This window comes from Castor canadensis, chromosome 13 (genome assembly GCF_047511655.1).
Source record: "Castor canadensis chromosome 13, mCasCan1.hap1v2, whole genome shotgun sequence".
NCBI classification, from domain to species: Eukaryota; Metazoa; Chordata; class Mammalia; order Rodentia; family Castoridae; genus Castor; species Castor canadensis.
The window spans coordinates 33,992,489-34,016,969 of NC_133398.1; the positions used below are offsets into that span (position 1 = coordinate 33,992,489).

The 24,481-nt window shown below is 46.4% G+C and overlaps 1 protein-coding gene across 1 annotated transcript in view; it reads right to left on the bottom strand.

Moving 5' to 3' along the window:
- Positions 1-201: 201 nt before the first annotated feature.
- Positions 202-24,481, bottom strand: part of Col15a1 (collagen type XV alpha 1 chain) — a 108,731-nt gene continuing 84,451 nt past the window's right edge. Inside the window, exons 26-41 of the mRNA XM_074051391.1 lie at positions 23,297-23,350; positions 23,140-23,199; positions 21,775-21,843; positions 21,636-21,677; positions 18,168-18,213; positions 15,807-15,887; positions 15,342-15,391; positions 14,801-14,893; positions 13,824-13,968; positions 9,993-10,057; positions 8,447-8,575; positions 8,253-8,312; positions 7,471-7,530; positions 3,514-3,699; positions 2,176-2,291; positions 202-1,293 (exon numbers count right to left, since the gene is read on the bottom strand). Of these exons, the coding sequence (XP_073907492.1) occupies positions 1,080-1,293; positions 2,176-2,291; positions 3,514-3,699; positions 7,471-7,530; positions 8,253-8,312; positions 8,447-8,575; positions 9,993-10,057; positions 13,824-13,968; positions 14,801-14,893; positions 15,342-15,391; positions 15,807-15,887; positions 18,168-18,213; positions 21,636-21,677; positions 21,775-21,843; positions 23,140-23,199; positions 23,297-23,350 (1,470 nt within the window). The 3' untranslated portion in view covers positions 202-1,079. The remainder of the gene's footprint in view (positions 1,294-2,175; positions 2,292-3,513; positions 3,700-7,470; positions 7,531-8,252; positions 8,313-8,446; positions 8,576-9,992; positions 10,058-13,823; positions 13,969-14,800; positions 14,894-15,341; positions 15,392-15,806; positions 15,888-18,167; positions 18,214-21,635; positions 21,678-21,774; positions 21,844-23,139; positions 23,200-23,296; positions 23,351-24,481) is intronic.

Below are 24,481 nucleotides of genomic sequence, written 5' to 3' on the forward strand. Positions count from 1 at the left end.
TCTCAGCGTCTTCCACCCCTTCTGCTCCCACCGAGCGGGAGGCACAGAGCAGATGAGCGTTATGGAAAGATCTCCAGTTCTCTTGTCCCCTAAGGACTAGCTCCAGTGGCAGTGACAGGGCTAGCAAACACACCCCAGGTCACTGCCACATCAGTGGTGAAACATAAAGGGCAGGGAGGAGGGAATCAAAGAGAAGAAAAGTGCCTGGAAAAGATGTTTTTATGTTCACTTGCATGGAGAAAAAAATCAAAGTACACAGCATGTTGATGCATTTTTTCTCAGAAAATTCACCCCTAAGAACCTGTTTGTTTCAGTTGCAGTTATAATTCAAGAATTGTCAAGTGCAAATCAAAAATCAGGAGAAATGGGGAGGAGGGCAGCCAAGGGAAAGGTAGCAATTTTGTGCTATTCCTTTTCTAGTTTCAGGCAATTTAGAGTTTCAACTTTTCCAGCAAGTCATCAGAGTTATATAAACAGATGCCACACTAAAATATGATAGGGTAAAAATATCAAAGTCCAAAGCATGATGGCAATAATATTTTAGGGGAAAAACATATTAAAGTCTGATACTCTAAGGAAATACAAATAGGATCATTTGAGCAGTTCTGTTTCTCTGTATGAACAGCAGTTGCAAAGGATGGATGGATGTGAAATAATAACACATATAATTTAGGGGTTATATTTCTAAACACTAACTCTGGAAGAAAACATGAAGGATGTCTTACACTCAATGACCATGGTTAGAAAGAGGAAATTACTTTCTGAAGGATGCGATGGGAAAATGCCATGTTTTCTGTTTCAACCTGCCCGTAACCTGTGTTGGGATGTGTTCACGCTGCATGGGCTTCCTGCAGGATCTAGCACCGATATGGATCAGATTTGGCTTTGATCTGAGTCCTTTATGTCTTTCATTTTGAGTGTAATGAGGTATGTTTTCTTTGGTTGTTCTTAGGACGAATGTGTAATTTTTTTAAAAAAAACTGTAATATTTACAACAGTTAAACATTTTAGATTTCAGTGTCAACTCTTCACATAAGAAAAAAAATGGAAAACTCTTATTCAGAACCATCAGAAGGCCATTACTTCCTAGCGTCTGTCATGAAACTGTTTTCGATACACAGGACAATTAGCCTATTAGCACAGCTATATGCTTTCTGGTCCAGAATCTTCCCCGAGCTCAGTGGGGAGGCCAATCCTGTGACTGCCATGTCTGAAGCTCGCCACGCTTCGCAGTACTTATCCACAAGACGGACGCCGTGGGTGCTGGAGCCGTGCCAAACAACCTTCTGGGGCCTAAAAAGTAATTTTGTCATGTTACTTTTTGATGGACACCACTTTGTGATATATTTTGGTAAGCAAATTGGCCTAAGTGTGGTGAATCAAGCCAAATACCATCTGGACACACCCTATTCCACCTGTACCCAACTTGCATGCATTGCCCAATCATGCCCTCTGCTATCATGAATCTCAGCCATTGCTCCTGAGGTCCCTTCCTCTAGAGTGCCCTTTCACTTTCAGACCAGTCACCCCTCATCTTTCAAAGCCTAATTGAGGCCTCCTCTGATTCTCATCCCTAAGTAAAAATGAACGCTTACCTGTTTCTCCATTCTCTAACCACACAGCATTCTATTCAGAGTCAAAGTTAGTCTGTGTCTACCTTCCCTGACAGACCAGGAGCCCTTTAAGGGTAGGAGCCAAGCAGGTGAATTACTGTGCCTTCCAGGCCTGGAATCTGGTCTGTTACAGAGAAGACACTAGGAAAAGGTTTGCTGAGTTGTTCTATTCTGAAAAGCACACATCGTTTTCAAAGACTTAGAGTGCAACTCACATGGCAGAGTTACAGAACCACCTGGGGTTGTATCACTTACCACTTATTAAGTGCCTACTGCATGCACCTATATTCATTTTATCTGCACAACTATCCTATGGTACAAATATAATTCTCTTGCCCATTTTACAGGCACAGCAGCTCAGGTTCAGAAAGTCGGAGTGTCTTGCCCATGGTCTCATATTGAATTACTGGACCCAGGTTTTCTGGCTCCAAGGTCAGGGCTATCTCTGTAGCCCTCAGCTGCCTCACTGTGGCTTTACATTGGTGACATCCCACAGGGATAGCTGATAAAGGCATTCCATTGTTAGGATGCCTCCTAAAACTGTCATGCCACCCCCACTTACCAAGAAGGATCTGTCATCACATCTCGGCCATCAAAGGAGTATATTGGAACATGTGTATTGAACTGACCTCCGTCACCGGAAAAAATTGACTCCCAGTTATTAAAAAGTACCTGGCCCTATGAAGACAAATATCACATAAGAATTGTTAAGCCATTGGCCTGCAAATGGACTAGATTGTACCACTCTTCAGAGCCCAGAGGCCACTTCACACTGAAGACCCCAGCCCCAGTCTCAGGGCCTGGACAGAGTAGAGTTTAAGACATGTACATGGTTTGATTTTTATGATCAGTCCTTGAATCCATTGGTTCTACCATCTTCCTTCTTGAGGCAATTGCTCCTATATGTGTGCACAAGGCTCTTCTCCATCAAGAGTCAGTTTAAGGTCTTTATTTTATTATTATTTTTAAAATAGGCATATATACTCTGCTTTGAATTTGTGCAAGACCTCAAGCCAGTCTCCATGTGGGTGGTATGGAAGTAAAGCTCTGCCCTTTTCCTGAAAGGAAGAGCCTGGCCTCTCGTAGATGGAAGAGGAGCCACTATGCCAGAGGGTGAAGGTACTTGAACAGAACCTGGGAGAGCAGGTGGAGGGTACTGGCTGAGGGGTTGGAACAGGACTTTGCAGCCACTGGACTCCAAACTGGAGGACTGGGGTTCTAGGGATTGACTGGACTCTATGCCTTACTCGCTAGGACCCAGGATGTGTGTGACTATTAACAGAACAGCCCCTCTGTGGCCTCAAAGGAATTGGCCATTTCCATTATATAACCTGTGGATCCTATGAAGCCTCCTGGCAAGCAAATGGGGCAGAGAAAGGTCTGGCAGGCTTGGGCAGCTTAGCTCAAAGACAGTGCCGAGCCAGGATCGGGGTGAAGTGCCACTGCCCTGGGACCAGCACTCCACTGCTATGTCCACTCAGCTGATACCCTCCAGAAAACATTCTTGGTGGAACCAAGACTCAGAAGCCAGGAAATGAATTCTACTTTGCAGTGACATGGAGCAAACCACTTTCGTTCTCTAAGCTTCAGTTTTCTCATCAGACAAACTGGGAAAAGAGTAATTCCCATTTTTATTAGAATTACCTATTCTGCTAATAGATAAAGAGCTTTATAAACAAACAAAAAACAGACTCCAGTCTGCTCCAAGAGTCATAAGCTATCCAAGCACTAAGGCCACCGTAAATATGAAGAAACCGAGAGGTAAAGTGATCTGCCCAAAGTCACACAGTACATGAGGGAAAAACTGGGTCCTTGAATGATGGACCTAGATGTGGCAAATGCTCCAGTCCTTATGGGACCAGTGCACCTAGAAGGCAGTGGGAATGGGGTTTGTATTTACCTTGAGGTTCACTATTGGAAGGCTGTATCTCTCTGCTTTCCTCACAACTGTGGAGAGATCTTGCAAGTGGGAAGACAAGAATGCTCGGAAGGTGGACAGCAGTCCTGTAGCCCTGGCCTGCTGGAAGCACTGAAAATCAGCTCGGATGTCCCCAGAAAATGGCATGTTCAGAGCAACCAAGCGTAGCTGAAAAATATTGAGAGAAAAGACTACAGTTAGCATTGAAGGCAAATTCCAGCGCTGTGACCATCTCACATTCCAGAGAAGAGCCCAACCTTCAGATGGAAGGCATGGTGCAGACTATCTAGCTCAACCTCCATCCGATACTGGAGTGACCGTCCCCAGTGAGGAGAACCTCAATTCCCCCTCAGCAGCCTGTTTCAGCTCTCTGAACAGCCCATGGGATGGAAATGTCTTCCTTAAGTGAGAAAACAAAACAAAGCACTGCTTGGACAAAATAAAGCACTTCAGAGACCTAAATCCAGCCTGTGGATTCAGGAAGTCTGGTTTAACCCCTAGCTCAGTCCCCAGCAGGAGTTGTAAGCTGGCTTTGGTTCCTGATCTCAGAGCTTTCCCAAGCAACTGCTGGCTACCCTTTCTTCCACCTCCTACCTAGACCTGGGGCTGATCTTATGAGGGGTTAAGGGGAAAAAGCATTGAAAGGAGAAGGACATGGCTCTTATTACTAAGACTGCTTGGATAGAACTTTCTGGAAACTAGGGAATCTAGTGATCTAGCTTCTCATTCTTGCCAACTTGTTCAGCAGGCAAATCCAAATGTCATTCTACAGCCTGTTTCCTCTCAGATGTTCTCTCCCCAACCCACCATCCCTTTACTTCCCTCTCTCCAAGACCTTTCTGCTCCACCCTCTGGAATATACTACAACCAAGGAACACTCACACTCCTGCTCTTCAGACTCATCACAGGGATAACTTTTATTTCACCAGCTGACACAGGCTGGTGCAGGAGTGGGGCCCATGTGATCATGGAAAATGCTTTTTTGTTTGTTTATTTGTTTTGATTTATTGTTGTTGCTTTATTTTTGCAGGGCTGGGGATCAAACCTAAGGCCTCTAGCATGCTAGGCAAGTGCTCTACCATTAAGCTATATACCCAGCCCAGGAAAATATTTTTAAATATCTTAATCAAAGGATATACGATGAGTCCTCAGTGGTGAGCAAGGAGTGGTGTTTCTCTCCCCCATTTTTGTGCTACCTCTCAGATTTGAATCAATCAGATCTGATCAATCAGATCACCTTGTTGGCATTATTCTGCCTTTTCAGCTTCCAGCCAGTTGGTCACAGCTAGCTGTGAGCTACAATATCCAGGCTGCCCCATGTTGCCCTGTCCCTTCTCTGGACATTTTGCTCAACTCCCCACCCCTTTCCTTCCTTTCTGTATAGGACAGATGCCAAGCCTGTCACCTCCTCCAGCCCGACTCTGCTTACTTATCTCTGTTTTGGCTTTTATCATCATGTTAGATGTGGGGTACAGATCAAGCAACACCCCTAACTCTCACTCCGCCCACAACTGTGATGAAGTTTCCCAGAAGGCTTTCCAGCAGCAGCATTTGATGTTCTATGTCCCCAACCATCAGAACTTCCTGCACCACCCACTCACCACGACCACTTCCAGGCCATCAGACTTCAACCCATCCAGTCCTCAGATGCCCTCACCACACAGCCCCACCTGTCTTCTACCTTCTCTAGCATCTGGAGACTCTGGCACCCGAGGCAAGGGACCTACACTCTTATCACCTTTGTCAGCAGGCTTCTGGAGTCACATCTGAGGCCATTTCCACAGACTCAATGGAGTGAGGCTCCCCAATACCAGGACCACCTGATAATGGCACACCTTCAACCCCATCCTCCACCTATCCTTTCCTAAAGAGACATGCAGAGAAACGTCTGGAATTACAGCCAATTACAATTACAATTACAGAATTGGGTGTTTGGGTCTTCTGTTTGTGTTTCTTTAGTTTCTGGATATTTTTATAATGAATAGATACCATTTTTACGAAGATGACCATGTTACAACAATCAAAATGTTAAAACGGCCATTTTGTGGGTATTTGGAGATTTGGTAGAATCTCCAAAATTATAGATAATTTCCTAACTTTCTTCTTCATTCTTCATAGGCATTGAAAACATTTACTACAGTGAATATGTATTACTTTTGAATTTACAAAAGACTGCTTTAAAAATCCATTCGCTACTGCCCTCACTTCTTTTGGGGGCTTTTGGAAGGGTTAACTAAACTAACTTCTCTCTCTCCTCCCCTCTTATTTATTCCTCACCCAACTAGAATCTTCTTGGCTATTCAAATGCTTATCTCCACTTTCTAAATTTGAAGGGCACCTTCTAGTTCTTTTTGTGGACTTCTTGGCAGCCTTTGACATGGTTGGCTGGTACCTTGCTTGGCATTGCTTCTTCTTCTCTGATTATGACCTCTCAATTTCCTTCTCAGATTTCTTCCATTGATCCCTTTTTGCTTTTGCTCTTCACAGACTGATCCCTTTTCGTTGTGTAGATTCTCTTTGGGGAACCCTACCATCCCCATTGGCTTTGCTGAAGACTCTCAAGTCCATGCCTCCAGACCAGGTGCCACAGCACATTTTAGACCTCCCTATCTCACTCTCTCTCAGTCATCTCTACTTGATGTCTTAGAAGGATCTCAGACTCACATGCCCCAAGTGAGTTCCTGCTTGAGATGGCAGCCTGGAGGAGGCATGTTTCTGGGGTCTGTCAATCCCATGCCTTGTTCTTTGAAAGTGCCTATTAAAGGAGTGGCCTTAGGCCTTCAACCTCATTCTTCAGGCTGCTTGATTGGACTGAGAATGAGCACTTGACCTAAGATAGACCACAGAGACTGTCTTGCCCCAGACTCTGAATTGAGAGAGGGGATTGGCTCTGCAGTCGTAAGATCACAGACAGTTGGGGCCAGAATGAATGCCAGGAGAATCTACAGCTGCATGCAAGCTCATGGAACCTACATCTGTGTGTTGGGGTGGGCTGGAGAGAAGGAGGAAAGAGGGACTCTTGCAGAAGGGGGTCTGTGGTGATGGTAAAGTAAACTAAATGCAGAGACAAGAGACCCAGGTCTCGTTGTACTTTCTGTGATTGAGTCCAAACAGTTTCTGTAATGATTCGGACAAGATCTTTATTTACGCTAGTAAAGGGATGGAGTGAGAGTTTCTAATCCCAGCAGTGCCAAATGATTCCTGGGAAGGAACCTATGACCACGTTAGACAAGCAGAAACCTGGGCATCATTTCTCTCTCATCCTTACAATGCCACATTCAACCAATGACCAAACTGGCCCCTCCTGCCTCCTTCTTGTCTCTCCAGTCTGGCCTCTTCTATAGGCTCAGTGCTGGGCCCCTAGTTCAGATAATACAGAGCCACCTAACTGGCCTTTGGACCCCTCTTCCTGTCTTCTCCAGTCCACTTGCACACTGTAACAGAGGTAGTTTTTAAAGTGCCAATCTTACCATCGCCTTTTCCCGCCTGTCTGTAGCTCTCCACTGCCCACAGGAAAATGTTCTTCTCTTGGCTTACAGGCCTTTGCTTAACTCTGAAGATTAAACCAATCCCTCTTTGACTTCAACTCTATCCATCAAGCCATATGGAAATTCTTGCCAGTGAAGGAATGCACAGCGTTTCCCCTTGCCTTCCTCTGCTGCATCCTCCCTCTGCCCTAGCTCATTCCTAAACCCAACTCTCCTTTAGTTTAGAGGTCACCTCCTCCAGGCAGACTTCTTGACCTTCCTCAGAACCCTAGCATCTTGGGTTTGCTTCTCCCAAGTGATGATGACATTGTCTTGTAATTGTCTGTATCTGATTTGCCTCTCTCACTAATCTATAGGCTCTTGACAGTAGGAACTAGGCACTAAACAGAGGGCCTTGCACATATAGACACACATTCACTATTTGCAGAGTAAATGAAAGAATCATACTTACAGCAGGCTTCTCAAAATTGGCACTTAAAATAGGGTTCAGAGGAGGCTGGGGCTGGTATGGCTGTTAGATAAAAAAGGAAAAGAAACAGTCTGAATATGCATTCAGTCTGTTCTCCAGAGTTAAGTGGGTGCAAGTTCAAAGTTTCTTGGGATAATACTTTAGTTTGATATTGCCCTTAACTGTGACTCTTAACTGTGATGGAGTTTCATGGTCAAATCAAAGTCACTCTCAGAAAATGAGGGGATGTTCTCAAGAGCTTCAAAAAGAGCCCTGAGCCAAGGAAGCAAAGGACCCATGTTTAACAGCCAACACATTCAGATAATAGAGCAAGTCACCTCTTTGAAGCCTCAGTTTCATCATCGAGATGGGGGACAGTAGCTGCTTCAAAGGGTTGCAACAGGCTCACAGACAGACCTCGTCAGTTGCCTATGATCTTATAATGCAGAGAGTGTCAAAAACAAAAGGGTTCTTCTAGACTGCTGGTGCCAACCAATGATTTCACAAATGGGTAAACTGGGGCTAAGAGAGGGCAGGCCCTTGTTTAGGAAGATTCAGCTAAGACCTGGGAGCAGCAGGTCCTCAGCCTCTGGACCCATTTCTTCATCTACTCTATTGCCAGAATGTCCCATTGGCACCTGGTAATTTTCTGGGTTTCCACCAGGGGCTAAGCCATGCAGAAAGCTGGTCATTCAGAGCTTGGGCAGATCTTGGTGCTAGGTGCCAGGGGTGGGGTTTGGTGTCAAGAAGCACCAAGCCAGAGGCATGGCAGAGAAACTACTCACGTTGCTGGACAGTGCAGGTGGTGGGGGGCTGTCAGCAGGAAGAGGGATCAGTTCTCCCAGCTGTAAGGAAAAGAGCGCACTGAACATGAAACAGCAACTAGAAACTGTGCACCTGCTTTCAAAACAGAAAAATGGCATTTGTGGGAGTAGGTTATTACTATTATCTGAGGGTTGTTTGGAGTGTAAGAATTTACCTGTAACTTTTTCCAACCGTCTCGGACGCGAATGAAGAATTCTGCACTGTCCCTCAGGTAGATAAAAGTTCCTTCTATGATCAAGTGCGCTGTCTGCAGCATGTCATCCATGCTGCTGAGTGCTGTGACCTGTCAGTCAGATTATTTTAAATTCCAAACACTATGGTTACTATCAGAACAGGGTCACAGTTTGGATAAATCAACCCTTTTATAAAGTCATGCCATCATATTCAATTTTTAAAAAACCTTATTGCATCATATGTGATCTATAATGTACTAGAAACTGAAGAGCATCTTTTTGATGAAACACAAATCTAAATTATCATAAGTGAATTAAAACACAGAAGATAAGGTCCTATGAGAACAAAGACATAACAACAAAGTTGTCTTGGTTTTAGCAAAGTCACTGGTGAGTTTTGCCACCTCCACTCTTTTTTTCACACTGCTCGATGGCACTGACACTGGTAAATGATGTCATCTCATGCTGCTTTTTAGCAAGTTTCAAATTTGTTTTTATTTGCAATAAGAAATGCAAGCTGGCATGGGGGTGCATGCCTGTAATCTAGTCCTCAGGAGGCAGAGGCAGGAGGACCATGAGTTTGAGGCCAGTCTAGGCTACATAGTGAGCCTCTGTCTCAAAAAAACAAAAAACCAAAAAACAAAAACCCAGAAAGAAATCAAAAGAAATGTGTAAGTAGACAATTAGACTTATGGCTAGTTAGTTACAACATTAAATACTAAATACAATGTAGAAAATGGGGAACTGAACTTTCTCTGTTTCAAAAATGATTATGACAGTCATTTAGCAGATCTAGAAGTAGACTTAGAAAAAATCTACAGAACAGCACTCAGTCTCAAAGAACTATCAGTCAGGAGAGTTCTTCATTTTTATCTTAGCTGAGAAAAATGATAAAAATTAATTTTCACTTTGCCTTGAAGATAAAGACTTTGTACATTTTTGATGCACACAGGGCTTAGAAATCTCACCAAAGTACCCAAACATCAGAACCCCATCATCTGCTAGGTAACTCTCTTTGGCAGCCTTTTCTTTTTCTCACTGAAATCCAGTCACGATCAAGGAGATTCCTAGGACACCTTGTGAAGTGTTCACCCATCTTTCTGCGCACCAAAATAAAGTAATAACCCTACTCCAAGGAACTGTATGATGATGAGTGTTCAAGAGATGTCCTTTGACAGGACAGAGAATGACCCACGATAAATATGACCAGCATGAGAACCTGGTTCTCATCCACACTTGTGCTTCTGTGTTTACATGATATTGTTAGTTCTTACTATATAGCAGTCAATTAAGGATTAACAGGGTAGAACTTAAATAATAAGTTACTTTCTGTATCCTCTTATTTACTAAGCCATGTGAATAGATAATAAATAACCCTCTGTTTATTGAACTGTGCCAATTCTATTGTCATGGAATTCTCATTCCAAAATGAAAGGGACGCCAGTCCCTAAACACTGTAGCCAAAGTTTTAAGTTAAATCCATCCAAAGCAGAATGATGATGACAAGATATTGATAATGATACTGACCAAGTTTCTGGGTCCAGGAAGGCCTGGCTGTCCTGGAGGGCCAGGAGGGCCTGGAAGGGCCACAGCTAAGACAAAACAGAATAGAAAGGTTACAAAAAAATGTGCTCCTTGCAAAATGTCCCCCGGGGCTGCTGATCATGAGGAGTGCTAACAGCTCCTCCAGTGCAGCAGGGCATCCCACCTGTACCCTTGGGGCTCTGAGCCCAGTGTGGGACTAAGGCTACAATGATTGGTTCAGGGAAGAGCTGAAGGTTCTTCATCATCACCCTGGATCAAGTCATCCCTAGGCCTTTTTAGGTTTAAAGTGAATTAAGTTGAATTTTCTGTCACTTGCATCCAAAAATATCCTGACTCATACAACTTATTTCCCCCAAGAGACAAGCATGTGACCACTGAACAGAGGAAGTGGGCTCAGAAAGAGGAAGAAAAGGGGCTAGGCTGTGGAAAGAGGCCAGGGTAGTACAGTGACAGGAGTTCTAGCTTTGGAGCCAGGAGACAGGGACCTAAGTCCCTAGTGTGTCAATTACCAGCTATGTGATCTCAAGGAAACAGCAAGCTCTGAGCCTGACTGTGAGCTGTAAATAGGCATTTCTTCTTCACAGGCCTACTATAAGAACAACCGAAGTACAAACTAAGCTTTGCAAAGTGTACAGCATTCGGCCAGGGGTCCTTAGCTTTTGAAGAATCACTATGCCCTTAAAAGCCAAATCAGGGCTACTGCCTTCTTTCCCACAAAAATGTGCCTCACATGGGTGCACACACACACACACACACATAACTCCATAGAAAATGTTGGTGGTAACTTTCCAGAAGTCCGTGATCCCCCGATTGAAAAGGTCCTGTTTCAAGCAAACATAAGGAAGTATTCTTACAGCTGTTCCTTTGCTCTTTGGCTACCTCTCTAAGACCCTGTCTCCTCCAAACTCTGCAAAGCTCTTGGCTGAGTTAAGGATGTTTTCACAAGTTCTAGCAAAATTACTGCATGGAATTCTTCTGGTCATTGCAGGCAAATCTTCAGTTCTGACACAGGACTGGAATGTCCATACACAGGTGGTGAGTGTCCTGTGGCTAGTGGGTCAGAGGAGGACTTGGATATGGGTCCCAGTCATTCCTCCTACCAGTACTGGTCTCCTATCCTCTCTGAGCTTCAGGGACTGCATCCATGGAATGAGTTTTATAACAATGTACATTTCATCTCCCTTCAGGGTTGCTGGGAAGAGTGCATGGGAAAGCAGCTATGCAAGTGTTTTGTAAACTGGGACTCATCATATATTATGCGAGGGAAAAATCCTTGGTCAATGCAGCAAGGTGTCCTGGTCCCCTAGTGTGGTGTTGCTATGAACATCAGGTTCTCAGTTTTCTGTACTCAATTTGCCATGTGTCCCTACCTCCCACAACTACTCTTCATCCCTCAAGGCCCCGTAGGCACCTCTGGTTTTAGCCACTTAGCACCTTCTCTTGAGGTCTTCCCCTTCACCTCTACCACCATTTGGTTGCAGAAAGAGCCACCATGTTTTCATGTGATCCTATTTCTTGGCTACAGGTAATTGGTCCAAGGATGGTACCTAGCTCAGGACAGGCCAATCAGACTCCTTCCCTATTACTTGCCCAACTGCAGATGTTTCAAACTAAAATTGAGAAAGAAGTCTAAGATTTCTAGCTGACAGTGGAAGCTGTAAGTTGTCAGTAACCATATTCCCCTCCATGTAGAGGACGTCATCTGTGGGAAGGGAGTAGGAAGCTGACACCCAGAGAGAAGCTGAGATAAGAGATGGTCAGAGAATCCTTGTAGAGGTCAAGTTCTTGATTCTGGCTGCTCTTGATCAAGAGCATGGTCCAGTCAAGACCATGGTCTACCCTTTCCATGAATTGATTGTTCATCTCCTTCGTGGCCAATAAATTTCCCTTTTGCTTGACTACTTTGAATTACGTTTCTCGTCTGTAACCAAGAGAGTCAAGGCTAAGTCAGGGTCCCAGCCCCAAGATCACCTCCTGTATAAAGTTCTGCCTGATGCCTCAGACTCTTCCATCTGGCTCAGGCCAACCCAATCCACAGAAAATCATGCACTTATGGTATTACAGGCTGAGTATCCCTTACCCAAAATACTTAGGACCAGAAATGTTTCAGGTTTGGGAATATATATATATATTTTTTTTGGTTGGTACTGGAGTTTAAACTCAGGTCCTCACACTTGCTAGGCAGGCATTCTACTACCTGAGCCACTCCAACAGCCCCGGGAATATTTTTTTTGATACTGGAATATTTGCATATCTTGGGGGGTGGGACCAAAGTCTAATCACATAATTCATTCATGATTTATACATGTTTTATAAACATAGACTGAGGATAATATTATGAGTCATTTAAAATACTTTTTGGTATTGAAGTTTCATGGTGTGGAATTTTCCACCTGGGCCATCATGTCAGTACTCAAAAATGTTTCAGATTTTAGAGCATTTCAGATTCTGGTTTCCAGATTGGGGATGCTTGGCCTGTTATTATTTTCTACCATGTACATGGCAGAAATAACATGGGCTTTGGAGCTACACTGACCCGAGTTCTAGTCCTCTTGGTACCAGCTATGTGACCTTGGAAAGGTTGCTTGATGTCTCTGGGTGTCATTCTCACCTGTGAAATGGGGGTGCTAATTCTTCTCTTAAAGTGTTGTGAGAATTCAGCAAATTACTTCAAGGATTTACAAAATGCCTGGTGCTTGGTGAATGCTCAGTGTCTGAGTATTTCCTTTAACTTCACCCATTTTGCATTTGAAGCACCAAGGCTCCAAGGGATGGGCAGATTTTTATACTGAGTGTTGTAATCAACGCTTGTCCTTAAGCCAGGTTCTCAAGTCCCTAAGGCATTAACAAAGCAGCCAGGAAGGTCCCAGTATCCATGAAAAGATGCTTACTGTCAGTAGTTATGAAGGAAATGCAGACCAAAACCACAATGAAATAACACCTCCCACCCAGCAGGATGGCACAATTAAAACATGTAATAATAACAAGTGTTATGAGGTGTTGTGAAGATGAGAGACGGGACCCTCATACACTGTAGGCAGAAATGCAAAACAGTGTGGCTATTGTGCAAGATGGCTTGTCAGTTCCTCAAAACAGTTAAACAGAGTTACCATATGATTTGGCAATTCCACTCCCAGGTATAAACCCAGGAGAACTGAAAATCTATATTCACACAAAACTTTGTACATGAATGTTCACAATAGCTGGTAAGTAGAAGCAACTCCGGTGTCCATGAACAGATGAATGAATAAAAAAATGTATATTTAGACAATGGCATATTATTTGGCCATGAAAAGGAGTGAGGTATGATACATATTTTACCATGGATAAACCTTGAAATCACTATGCTAAGTAAAAGAAGCCAGACACAAAAGGTCACATATCATATGATTCCATTTTTAGGTAATGTCCAAAACAGGCAAGATCTGGGAGGAAGAGTAGGGGAAAAGTGACTGTTAATTGATACAAAGTTTCTTTTTAGTGATGAAATGTTCTAGAATTAGACAGTGATGATGGCTGCATTACTGAACTGTACACCTTTTTTTTTGTGGGGCTGAGGTTAGAACTTGGCCTTGCTTGTTAGGCAGGAACTTTACTGCTTGAGGAACACTCCCAGACCCTGAACTGTACACTTTAAACGGGTGAATTTTATAAGTGTGAATTATGTCTCAATTTTAAAAAGAAAAAAAAAGAAGGCTCTGTCCTATCCAGGAAACAGCCCATTGTTAGTGTCTTTCACACACCACCTAGATATGTGACCCTGGGCACAAGGATAAGGCCAGGATGAATGTAGACACCACTCACAGTACCAACCTGCGCCCAGGATAGCTGGAGGTCCTGGAGGTCCGGGGGGTCCTGGGGGTCCAGGAGCACCAGGTCTTCCAAATCCAGGTGGCCCAGGCAGACCAGGAGTTCCTGGGGGTCCTTGGGGTCCAACAATGGCCTCTCCCTTCTGTCCCTATCAAGGCAAGAACATAGTAACAAAAGAGAAAGTACCACTGACCCTTAGAAGTCCCACCTATTCCTTTCATGAGGAAAGAAGACAGTGGATTCCTGCTATTGTTCTCATTATTCACAATTCTGGGCACAATTCCAGTTGGTGTCAGCCCTCAGGAAACAGCAGCCCAGTCATTATGTCTGAAGACAAGAGAGAACCCAGGATCCCTGGAGTCAAGGAACTCTGGGATATCATGAGTTTAGTCCTTGCACTTCACAGATGAAGGAGGCTTCCAAAAGGGAAAGGACTTGCCCCAAATCGCTATGCAAGTTAAGTGTACAAGTAGAACCCCACTTCTACCCCTGGCATGAACTCTGTGACCAACACCAATAATCTGGTCACCAAGATAAGTAACTAGGTTATATTCTCATTGTGGGCAAAGCTTGATCTTCTCTCTCATGGTCTGGAAAACCCTCTCATCCGAAGAAGACCAAGCCCTTCTAGGAGCTCCATGTTTAAAAAAAAAATTAAGAAGAACTGGATAACCTCTCGAAAAATATTGCCTGTACCTTCCATTCTGTCTCCATTATATCTCCTCACCATTCATAGCTCTTTGTGTTGAGTGAGTTTGCTACCATGTCCATGAGTAAGCCAGTGTGCATATAGCCTGGGCTAGTTCCCTTCCCTCCGTGAGGCTCAGCCAACTTTCCCACCAATCAACAAGTGGGAGAGAGAGCAGGCTGCACCCCAAGTCTTGCCTCCAGCTTATACTATAACTGACCCTTGATTGTTCAACTGCCTTGTCAGACTGGGGGCTTCAGAGAAAGCCATGGGTCCTTAGGTCACTACTTACAATCAGGCCTGGATTTCCTGGCAGGCCTGGAGGCCCAGACACAAAGAAGTTGCCATTAGACTCTCCTCGGAGCCCCCTGTCTCCATTCTCCACCTGGAAGAGAGAACATAGGAATATTTCAGTAAGACTGGGATGAAGTTTCTCTGACATAAACCCAAGAGATTGGAACACAGATTTCTATGGTTTAAATGTGTTCCCCAAATTCCATGTGTTGGAAACTTGACCCCTAAAGTCATATGTTAATGACATTTGGATGTGATACTTCAGGGAGGTGATTGGGTGGTGAGGATCAATGGACTAGTGGTTATTGGACAATGGCTTTGTTATAAAAGCAGCCCTCCCTAGCCTGCTTCTTTTGTCTCCCAAGGACCCTGACCTGAGGTGGTACATGACATCACATGGTAAGGGTCTTCACTAGCTTCCAGAACGGTCAACTGAATAAACCTTTCTTCTTTATAAATTAGCTGGTTTGTAACATTCAGTTATAGCAATAGGAAATGGACAGAGATAACAGGTCAAATGTTCAGGAAAGAATACTCACCTTCAAGTTGTTCAGAAAATGCCTCAGGTAAGTTGGATCCACTGGAGGACCTGAAGAAGAAATGCTTCATAAAATTCCCAGTCATAATTTCAGAAATCTCAACTTTTCAGAGTCTAAAAGTTGGTAACCAGGGTTATTTCCTGGTGGAAGTGACCATGCCTTGGTTTAGTTCTTAGGGGTTGCACTGGTCTTAGTGGCACCCATAGTCTAGTCTAGGCCCAGTCACCTAGACACTGTGATCCTGGGCAAGTCCCTGGTCCGCTTTGGGCCTCATTTTGCATATGCAACACAAATAACTGGAAGTTCTGGTCTCTCTTGACAATGTTCCATCTTGGACATGCCACGTCCTTGACTGGGTCTCTCTCCTATGGCCAGGGTGACCATGCAATTAGTCTTATTCTATGACTCAGTGGCCTTTCCAGGACTAAAAGTCAAAGTCAAGACCTAGAACAAGAGCTGGAATACCTGGTGGTCCTTGGGCTCCTTGATCACCTTTTTCTCCTTTTGAACCAGGAAGACCCCAGGATCCTTTCTCTCCTTTAACACCTGCCACCAAACACACACAGTTAAGAAAACAAATCACCTTCATTCTATATGAGACCTTTCTGAGACAAGTTTTCAAACTAAGCCCCTTTAGCAAGGTCTACTCAGACTGACCCGCAGTGAAATCAGCAGGTATAAAATCCTTTGCTAAAAGATGAGGAAACCAGAGGTTAGGTACCAGACACATTCCCTGGCCTTGAGTGTGGCTGGGGAGACAGACACAGCTCAGTAAGGCAAGACAGGATAAAACACGCACAGTGCTGGAGAGACCAGAGCGGTGTCATGGAGCCCGGCAGGGGCTGTCGTGAACGCTCTCTCAGTCACTCTCATGAATGCAGACTGAGGCTCGACACCGGCTCAGCCTTCCAGTCTCAGGCCACCCATGCCTGTGCAGCATAATGGTACAAGTGGCAGAGGAAATTCCCAAGAGTGGCTACATAGGGTGGTTAAGGGTTTTGAGACCCCTACTTGCAAAGCTGGGAGATGGAACACTAACTGTGTGCCATACACCTGCCCCAGGAACAGGAATAAGCACTGCTTCTGCAGACTGTCTTCCATTCCCACCTTCTCTCTCTACTCTTTATAGGGGAGGGGCACAGAGGAAGCCCTTGGAAAAGCAGCATTTGGGAAGGGAAAGGACCCTCTTCTGCCCCCTCAGTGTGTGGGGTGGAAATGAGACCTTTGAATTCCTGGTCCCCAAGAGGCATGACCAGTAAACTTCCCAGTGCTCTCAAGTCTAGAGATGAGGTCACAAAGTATAGACAAACTTTCGGGTTTTGGGCTTCCCCAGTATAGGGGAAGGACTGGAAGCAACAGAAGCCTAATGGTGCCTGCTAGGGGTGGGCATGGAGGTGCAAACACATCTCTCCAGGCCCCACCAATGCTGGGGCAACTGTCTGAGACTCAGGGACTGGAAAGCGGGCTGTGGGCCTCCTCTGCCCCCCACTGAGACCACAGCCAGGGCTAACAGATAAGAGACGGTGAGCTCACCACTGCTGGCACTAAGTGAGTACCCATCACATTAGAAAGTTCCATTCACCCCCCTTCTCAGAGGAGCCCCATAGGCCAGGGAATGAGTGGGGGTTTGAGGAGCAAACCCAGCCTCCCATCCCTAAGGTCCATCCAGCAGCAAGAAACAGCAGAGTCTTGTACTAGATCTGAGCACTGAGTTTAAACACAGCCTAGACTTGGCAACTGAAGTGACAGAAAAGCTACAGGACCAGACATCATTAAGACACCATCACCTGACAGGTCAGGCTGACACAGCAGAGCTGGAGGTGAGTCTTGGGGGAAAGGAAGATCTTCCTTGTTTAAGTTGCAAGTGTCAGACTCCTCAGCCAAAAGGGAGACACAGGCATGAGAGGGTGGGAGGGGAGCAATGCTCACCTGCAGGCCCCAGATTCCTGGCTCGTCCTTCTCTGACATGCTATGGGCTGCCATGAGCACATGACATTCACTAATCAACTCCCCCAGGCGAGTGCTTCTCACACTTTCCTGTGCACACACCTCACTTGGGAGTTTGTGAAATGCGGGTTCTGACTGGGCAGGTGTAAGTGGGACCTGAGGCTCTGCATTTTGGACCTGGCACTTTAGTTTTCTTTTTTCTGGGAAACAGGATATCACCTCAAACTCCTGATCTTCTTGCCTCAGACTTCTGAGTGCTGGGATTACAGGGAAGTGTGGCCATCCCTGGCTTTTTGTTTTCTCTTTGCAGCGCTGGGGATGGAACCCAAGGCTAGGTAAGCACTCAACCACTGAGCCACCTCCCCAGCCCCAGGGCTCTGCATATGTAATAGCCTTCCAGGAGATGCTCCTGCTGCTTTATGCAGCTCTCACCAAGGACCTTCTGTGCTCTCACAGCTCTTCCTGGTATTAGCTCTTGGTATACAGTGCTGTAACTAATTGTTAATAATTACTTTCACTTAATAGATTCTAAGAACCTGGGAGGCAGGAACAGCATGGGATTCATCTGTCTCAGCCCCATGCATGGGACACCAAGCAAGAAGTTGGTATCAGTGAATGTCTTATGAGCAGATTAACAAAAGAAAGAACACATGGACTGCTTCCTGCTAACTGGAGGTTCAGCCAAGACATGCAGAGTAGACAAATGCACGACAAAACCAAACAGAGGTGTCCCACTCACAGCCTGGGTTCAGCTGCCACCCCGCCCAGCACACTCCATTGGGCCTTCCTGGCCATCTCGCCTGTGCCCAGTGCACACATGAAAACCATCAAGTCAGGAAATGTCCCAGAGAAACACTCAGTAAGGAGAGGAGTGCATACCATGGAACGTGATGAGCTCTGGATCCCCAGGATGAGTGGTACCAACCTGAAAAGAGAAAAGCCAGGTTAGGCCAGGCGCCAGTGGCTCACACCTATAATCCTAGTTACTCAGGAGGCAGAGATTAGGAGAATCGCAGTTGGAAGCCAGCCCAGGAAAATAGTTTGCAAGACTCTATCTCAAAAAACCCTTCACAAAAAAGGGCTGGCGGAGTGGCTAAAGGTGAAGGCCCTGAGTTCAGACCCCAGTACAGCAAAAAAAAAAAAAAAAAAAAGGCCAGGTCAGATGCTGGGTGCCCTGTCCTGGCATTTGCACATGCAAGTGGCCATAGTCCCTGGGGCATGTGGCAGAAGCAGTGCTATGGAGTCAGACCTTCCTTTTCTCTGGAGCACCCAAAGCCCTGAGCTCTCCAGTAGCCCTCAATACACAGATATCCCAGGTCTCCAACTGTGAGAGCTATTCGGTAGCTGGCCTGAGCTACACAGAATTGAGACCTACTGGCCAAAAAAAATCAGCAAAGGGGAAGCCCCAGGCTTTGCAGCACTGGTTTGGTTAACGATAAGCATTCTTGGCCTCCATTCTTATCAATTAGAATTGACTCATGTGCAAGGTCAAGCTTCCCAGCAGTGACTTGAGTAGCCTTGAAACTGGGCCAGCCACCAGCTTTGCTACTGTGTATAATCAAAGAGGAACACAGGGGGCCAAGTGTGGTGGCTCACCCCTGTAATCCCAGCTACTCCACAGGTGGAGATCAGGAAGATTGCAGTTGGAGGCCAGCCCAGACAAAAAGTTAGCAAGATCCCATCTCAATCAATAAGCCAGGCCTGGTAGTACACACCTGTCATTCCAGCTACTGAGAGGTACAGATAGGAGGACCACAGTCCAAGGTCAGCCCCAGGCAAAAATGTGAGACCCTATCCAAAAAATAAAGCAAAAAAGGAATGGGGGCGTGGCTCAAGTGGCAAAGCAGCTGCATAGCAAGTGCCTTTCTTTATCTATTAAGAAGGAACCACTTGCAACCTGGCATTTAATAGTCCATCTTGGGGCTGGAGGTGCAGCTCAAGCGGTAGAGCGCCGACTTTGTAAGTGTGGAGCCCTGAGTTCAAACCCCAGTCCCACCCCTATCCTCCCCAAAATAGTTCACCTTTCCCCATGTGAATCAAAGGGATCTACCTGGCACCAGGATCCCTCTATGCTTATGGGTGGGGATTACAAGCCGCTCAGGGGACACTAAGAGAAGATGGAGGAGGAGATGGGAATCTTCCAGAAAAATCATTTCTAATTTGAGGATGAAAGCTGCAAGCAAGGCTGTGTCCCTGCACAGGCGAGCTGTAAGTTGTAATGGTGTTGGAAAGGCTGAAATCAGAAGGTGCTTGTGAAACGCTAGGTATGAGAGGATGTGTTTCTGTTTGAAAGTGTCCACTTAGAAAGCTGGTCAGGAAACATCCAAGTCCCAGTTCCCATGGTGTCCAGCCAGGCAACATGAAATAAAAAGACCAAAAATGCTCTGAGCCCATCTTTGAGGGGTCGGTAACTCCATGAACCCCAAAGGCCATGGTTACTGCAAAGGGGCTGAACGCAGGTCTTGTAATTCTAGTAGTATTTCACAGCACTCTAAAGTTTGCCAAGAGCTGTCACATGCTTGGTCCATTTGAAGCATGAAATCATGTAAGCTGGGAGGGACTGCCGGCAGTCACACACGGTGGGACCCGGGGCCAGCCGACTGCCTGGCAGGCTGTGTTCTCTCCTTCCATGGAAACAGGTGGCTGCAGAGCTTCTCAGGAGGGCCTCTCCAGCACTGGCACTGGATGCTTCTCCTCGGGCTGTGGCCCTCATGTGGAACTGGGAGCCAGCAGTCCCCTTTGTCACCTTATGCAGGTGGATATTCTACCTTCCAGACCAGAGCTCCTGGTCTGCACACTAGGATGCCTCAAAGATGAGCTATGGACTGTTGTCTGGGGAAGCATTCAGTCACACTCCGTCATTTTGGAGCCTCTGAGCCCAGCCTCACCCACCTCCAGCAGGCATCAATTAGCACCCTACTTCAAAGCATGTTTCTACATCATGATCTACAAATGCCAGAGAGCAGGGACCACACCTTCTAGTTCACCTCTGTGGCCTAGGGCCCAGCAGAGTACTTGACACTGGGTAAGTGCTCGCTAAATATTTATTGAATGAATGAGAGAATGATTACGTACAGTTCTGTGACCCCACCTGCACATGGGACAGGCCCACCCTTTCTGGTTTCCCCACAGAAGTAAGTCTCTCTTAACAATATGGGTGAAATCCCACAGACAGTGTCACTGACTGGCTGGGGGACCAGGAAATTGCCCACTCCTTGGAATCATAGCACCTGCACCTGGTACCTGGTGGCCACAACACCTGAGTTATGATTCCAGCTCCAACACACCCTGTGATCTTGGACAAGCCAGAGAGGTGCTGTGAGTCGGTTTGTTTCCTTGTGATAATGGGGGAGAGAGAAAGCCTGCCCCTCTGGATCATGTGGTATCATGACCCTAGGAAAGGGCAGAGAATAAGAGTTACAGATTTTAGGCCCAAGCACAGAGAATACAGATTGGCAGTGTTTCTTTTCTCATCTGTGTTTTTTATATTTTTGTGGTGACACTGGTGTTTGAACTCAGGCCCTTTAGCTTTTAGGACGGCACTCTACCACTTGAGCCATGTCTGCAGCTCATTTTTGCTTCTAGTTGTTTTTCAGGTGTGGTCTTGTGTTTCTGCCTGGGGCTGGCCTCAGACTGCAATTCTCATATCTGTGCCTCCCATATTGCTGGTATTACAGGCTAATGCCACCATGCCTGGTTTTTTGATTGAGATGGGATCTTGTTAATTTTTCCCTTTTAACTTTTAACCCCCAGGATAGCCAATCTTCACTTCTGAGTAACTAGGATTACAGGCGTGAGTCACCATGTGCCACCATCTTCTGTGGTTTTGTGTGTGTGTGTGTGTGTGTGTATGATACTGGGGTTTGAATTTAGGGCCTCTTTGCTTGGTAGGCAAGTGCTCTACCACTCGAGTCACTCCACCAGCTATTTTTTTGTGTTGGGTATTTTTAAGATAGGGTCTCGTGAACTATTTGCCTGGACTGCCCTTGAACCATGATCCTCCTGATCTCTGCCTCCTGAGTAGCTAGGATTATAGGGTGAGCCACTGGCATCCAACTTTTTAAGGGGCCTATTTTGCCCAATTTTATGCTCCTGCAAGCATGAAGCTGACATGGTCATGCTACCAAAAGAAGCCACTGTGAACCCTTAGACAATCCAGTGTGCTCCTCAGCACCTTCTGTTATCTAGAAGCTTCTGGTTACCTGAGAGTCTTCACATAGATGACAGAAGAGATCAGAGAGGACATGCAGGGATGGAGGGGCCCAAGACAAAAGAATGATCTTTTTCTGCGCTGCTATCCATGCAAAACAAAGTCTGCTCTTGAAGTCTGGACTTCTTGCTACTTACTGGTGTTTTGCAGTGTGGCCGGACAGGTACTGGGAAAATGGCCTGTAGGAAATAAGCACAAGAGGCAAAGCTGTCAGACTCTGGCTCAGGCCACGATTCCCCAGGAGAGTCACCCACCCCCATCTGCATCCCAACTTACGCCTTTGATATTAACCACAGCTCCTGGGGGTCCAGGGGGACCTGGAGGACCAGGTGGCCCAGGAGGACCCTGAAGGAAAAAGAGAAAGGTATTATTGAGTTCAGGGTGCTGGGAATGCAGAAACAGCCACAGAGCTCTTCCCCCCGGGCTCTGGGTGCACAGTAAGAAGGGAGGGTCCTCAGAAGCCAACTAGCTTCTTTCTGGGGCAGGCTAGTCCTGTCCACAGAACACCTGTACATCAGTTACCTCACAACAAACCAAGGGGAAAACAGCAGAACAACAAATATTGTCCCTGATAGACATATGTGGATAATAAGGCCCAGAGAGGGGAAGTAACTTGCTCAAGGCCACACAGCAACTTAAAATAGAAAGTGGATCAGACACTGACTGTTAGAGCAGTGCTCAGCTGAAACAGAGCCTATCTCCTCTCTATCAGCACATCCCTAGTGTGAAGGCGCCAGCCTCAGAAATGCAAAAAGAAGTGCAAAACTCATGTTAGACAGCAATCATTTTCAAAGTCAGGTCAGCCTGGCCTTAATACCATGCAATGTTTTTTTCCTCCCTTGCAGTGGGAGAGCTGAGGCTCTGATGCACAGGCACAAGGACAGCTGCATTGGCCACTCTAAATGAAGACATCCATTGAACCAGTGGCTCCAGTGGGCTGCAGGAGTGTGAGTCAGACCTAATGCTTTAGGCTAGTTGCATTTCTGGATTTCTGGATGTGCAAAGTGCAGACAGTGTGATGCACAAGAAGCAGGAAAGGATGAACACATGTTGGCTCTTGATTTGGTCTTAGGAGCGGGTGGCCTTCAATGGGAGCCTTACTTCCTACAGGCCCCAGTTTTCCCTGTGTCAAACAAGGACCCCACAGAGTCTCATGGGATAGTGACTGTCCTGACGAGCACTTTGCACAGTGTCTGGTACACAGCGGGTGCTTAATATAACACTGGTTTTCTCCTCCTAGAGCCTGGGCCCTGCAGACACTGACAGCATTGCCATCTGTGGCCCTTCCAATGTGACCTCTCTGCCTTTAATGTTCACTTGCAGGTGCTGACAGAGCTCCTGGTGACAAGTGATCCCTGAGACTGTGTAGGAGCAGGAAGGGGACACTTACTAGAGTTAAGACCTGGGTTGTGGAACTGCATTTCTTGAGCATGCCCAAGTCCCCTTTTCCCACCCTGTCTCTAGGGTTTGCAGGAGGAGGATGACGCCCCACTGAGGTGCTCTAGGTGACAGGGACCCTTCTGAGAGCCAGCCAGGGGACAAGGCTGGTTCCAGGACCTTTGGAAGTGGCAGTGAAGGAAGTCGAAAAACAGTTCTGAATCCACCAGAACTGGGGGTGTGGGCGAGGGTTGTGGCACTCACCAGCATCATGACTCCTCGATCTCCTTTGGCACCCTTGAGGCCATTCAGTCCTGGGCGACCCTGAGACCCACGGGAGACTCTTTAGTAAGCTCCCTGTCCATAGGGCCAACCTTGCCACATGCCCCCCACCTCCCATCTGAGGAGCACCAATACCTACAGGTCGTCCTGGAAGGCCGAATTCTCCTTTGTGTCCTGGTGGTCCTTTGGGGCCCTAGAGGCAAAACAAACCCTAGACTAGGAAACAACAGAAACTCAAGGTCCAGAGGGATGGGGAGACCCAGTCTGCTTTTGTGGGCAGTGGTGACAATGAACCAGGGATAGGATGGGTGCAGCAAGGAGAAATTATGAAGTAACCATCTGTCTGGCTTCTTGTCTCCTGACTCTCTTTCTCAGCTAGAAGTGCCTGCTCAAATCCTCAGCACACCCCACTTTCCCGCAGGCTCCCCGGTCCCAGACCCTGGACCCAACTCAGGGAGAACAAAGGAGCCAGAGGCCAACAACTCAGGGCCTCAGCTCCCAGGTAGCTATGTGCTGCTGGTTTCGAATGTGGACTTTTGCCCTGTGTCATATGTCCCAAGATCTCCCACATCCCCCATTCTGAATAATGCAGCTCTGCCTCCCCCATCATCCCAGCCTGCCTAAAACCTGCTCCAGGACTCGATTCCTGCTCCCACCTGTCCTAAGGACCAGTCTTGGCCTAGCACCCCAGTCCGCCGGCTGAGTCCCTGACCCCTGGGCCCTATTCAGCACTTGCTTTCTGGGTCCATAGGTTTGTTGAGCCACTGCCCAAGCTCCTTTGGGAATCATCGTGCTTTTGGTATCTGAGATGCAGACTACTTCGTCTACAAAGCCGCCAATGACGTGCTTCTTTTCCAGAACACACACTATCTCCGCTCTGTGGCTTCCCACTCCTATAGCTGGGTCTGCCCTGGCTCCCACAGGATTGCCAGGTATAAGCCTGGGGCCTTCCCAGTCCCTTTGTCCTGCCACCATTAACATGGCTAGCCATGCCTGAGAGATGGCAGATAAGGACTGCATTGAAACAGGGTCTGTACATAAAGTTCAAGTCCCTATTACTCTTAGGAAAGGAAAAGCAAAGACAAAAGGAGTAAACAGGGCATGGGCCACTTGGTTTGTAGGTTCTAGTGCAACACTAGACATTAACAACGTCCACATGTACAGGAACCACCCGACCCTAGTAAAGTGTAGATCTGCTGTGTCTGAGCTGGGGTCTAGACAGCTCTGCATTTCTAACAAGCTCCCAGGAGATGTGAGTGATGATGGTCCACAGACCACACTTTGAGTAACAAGACCCCGATGCATTTGCAAAGGAGTTGGTAGC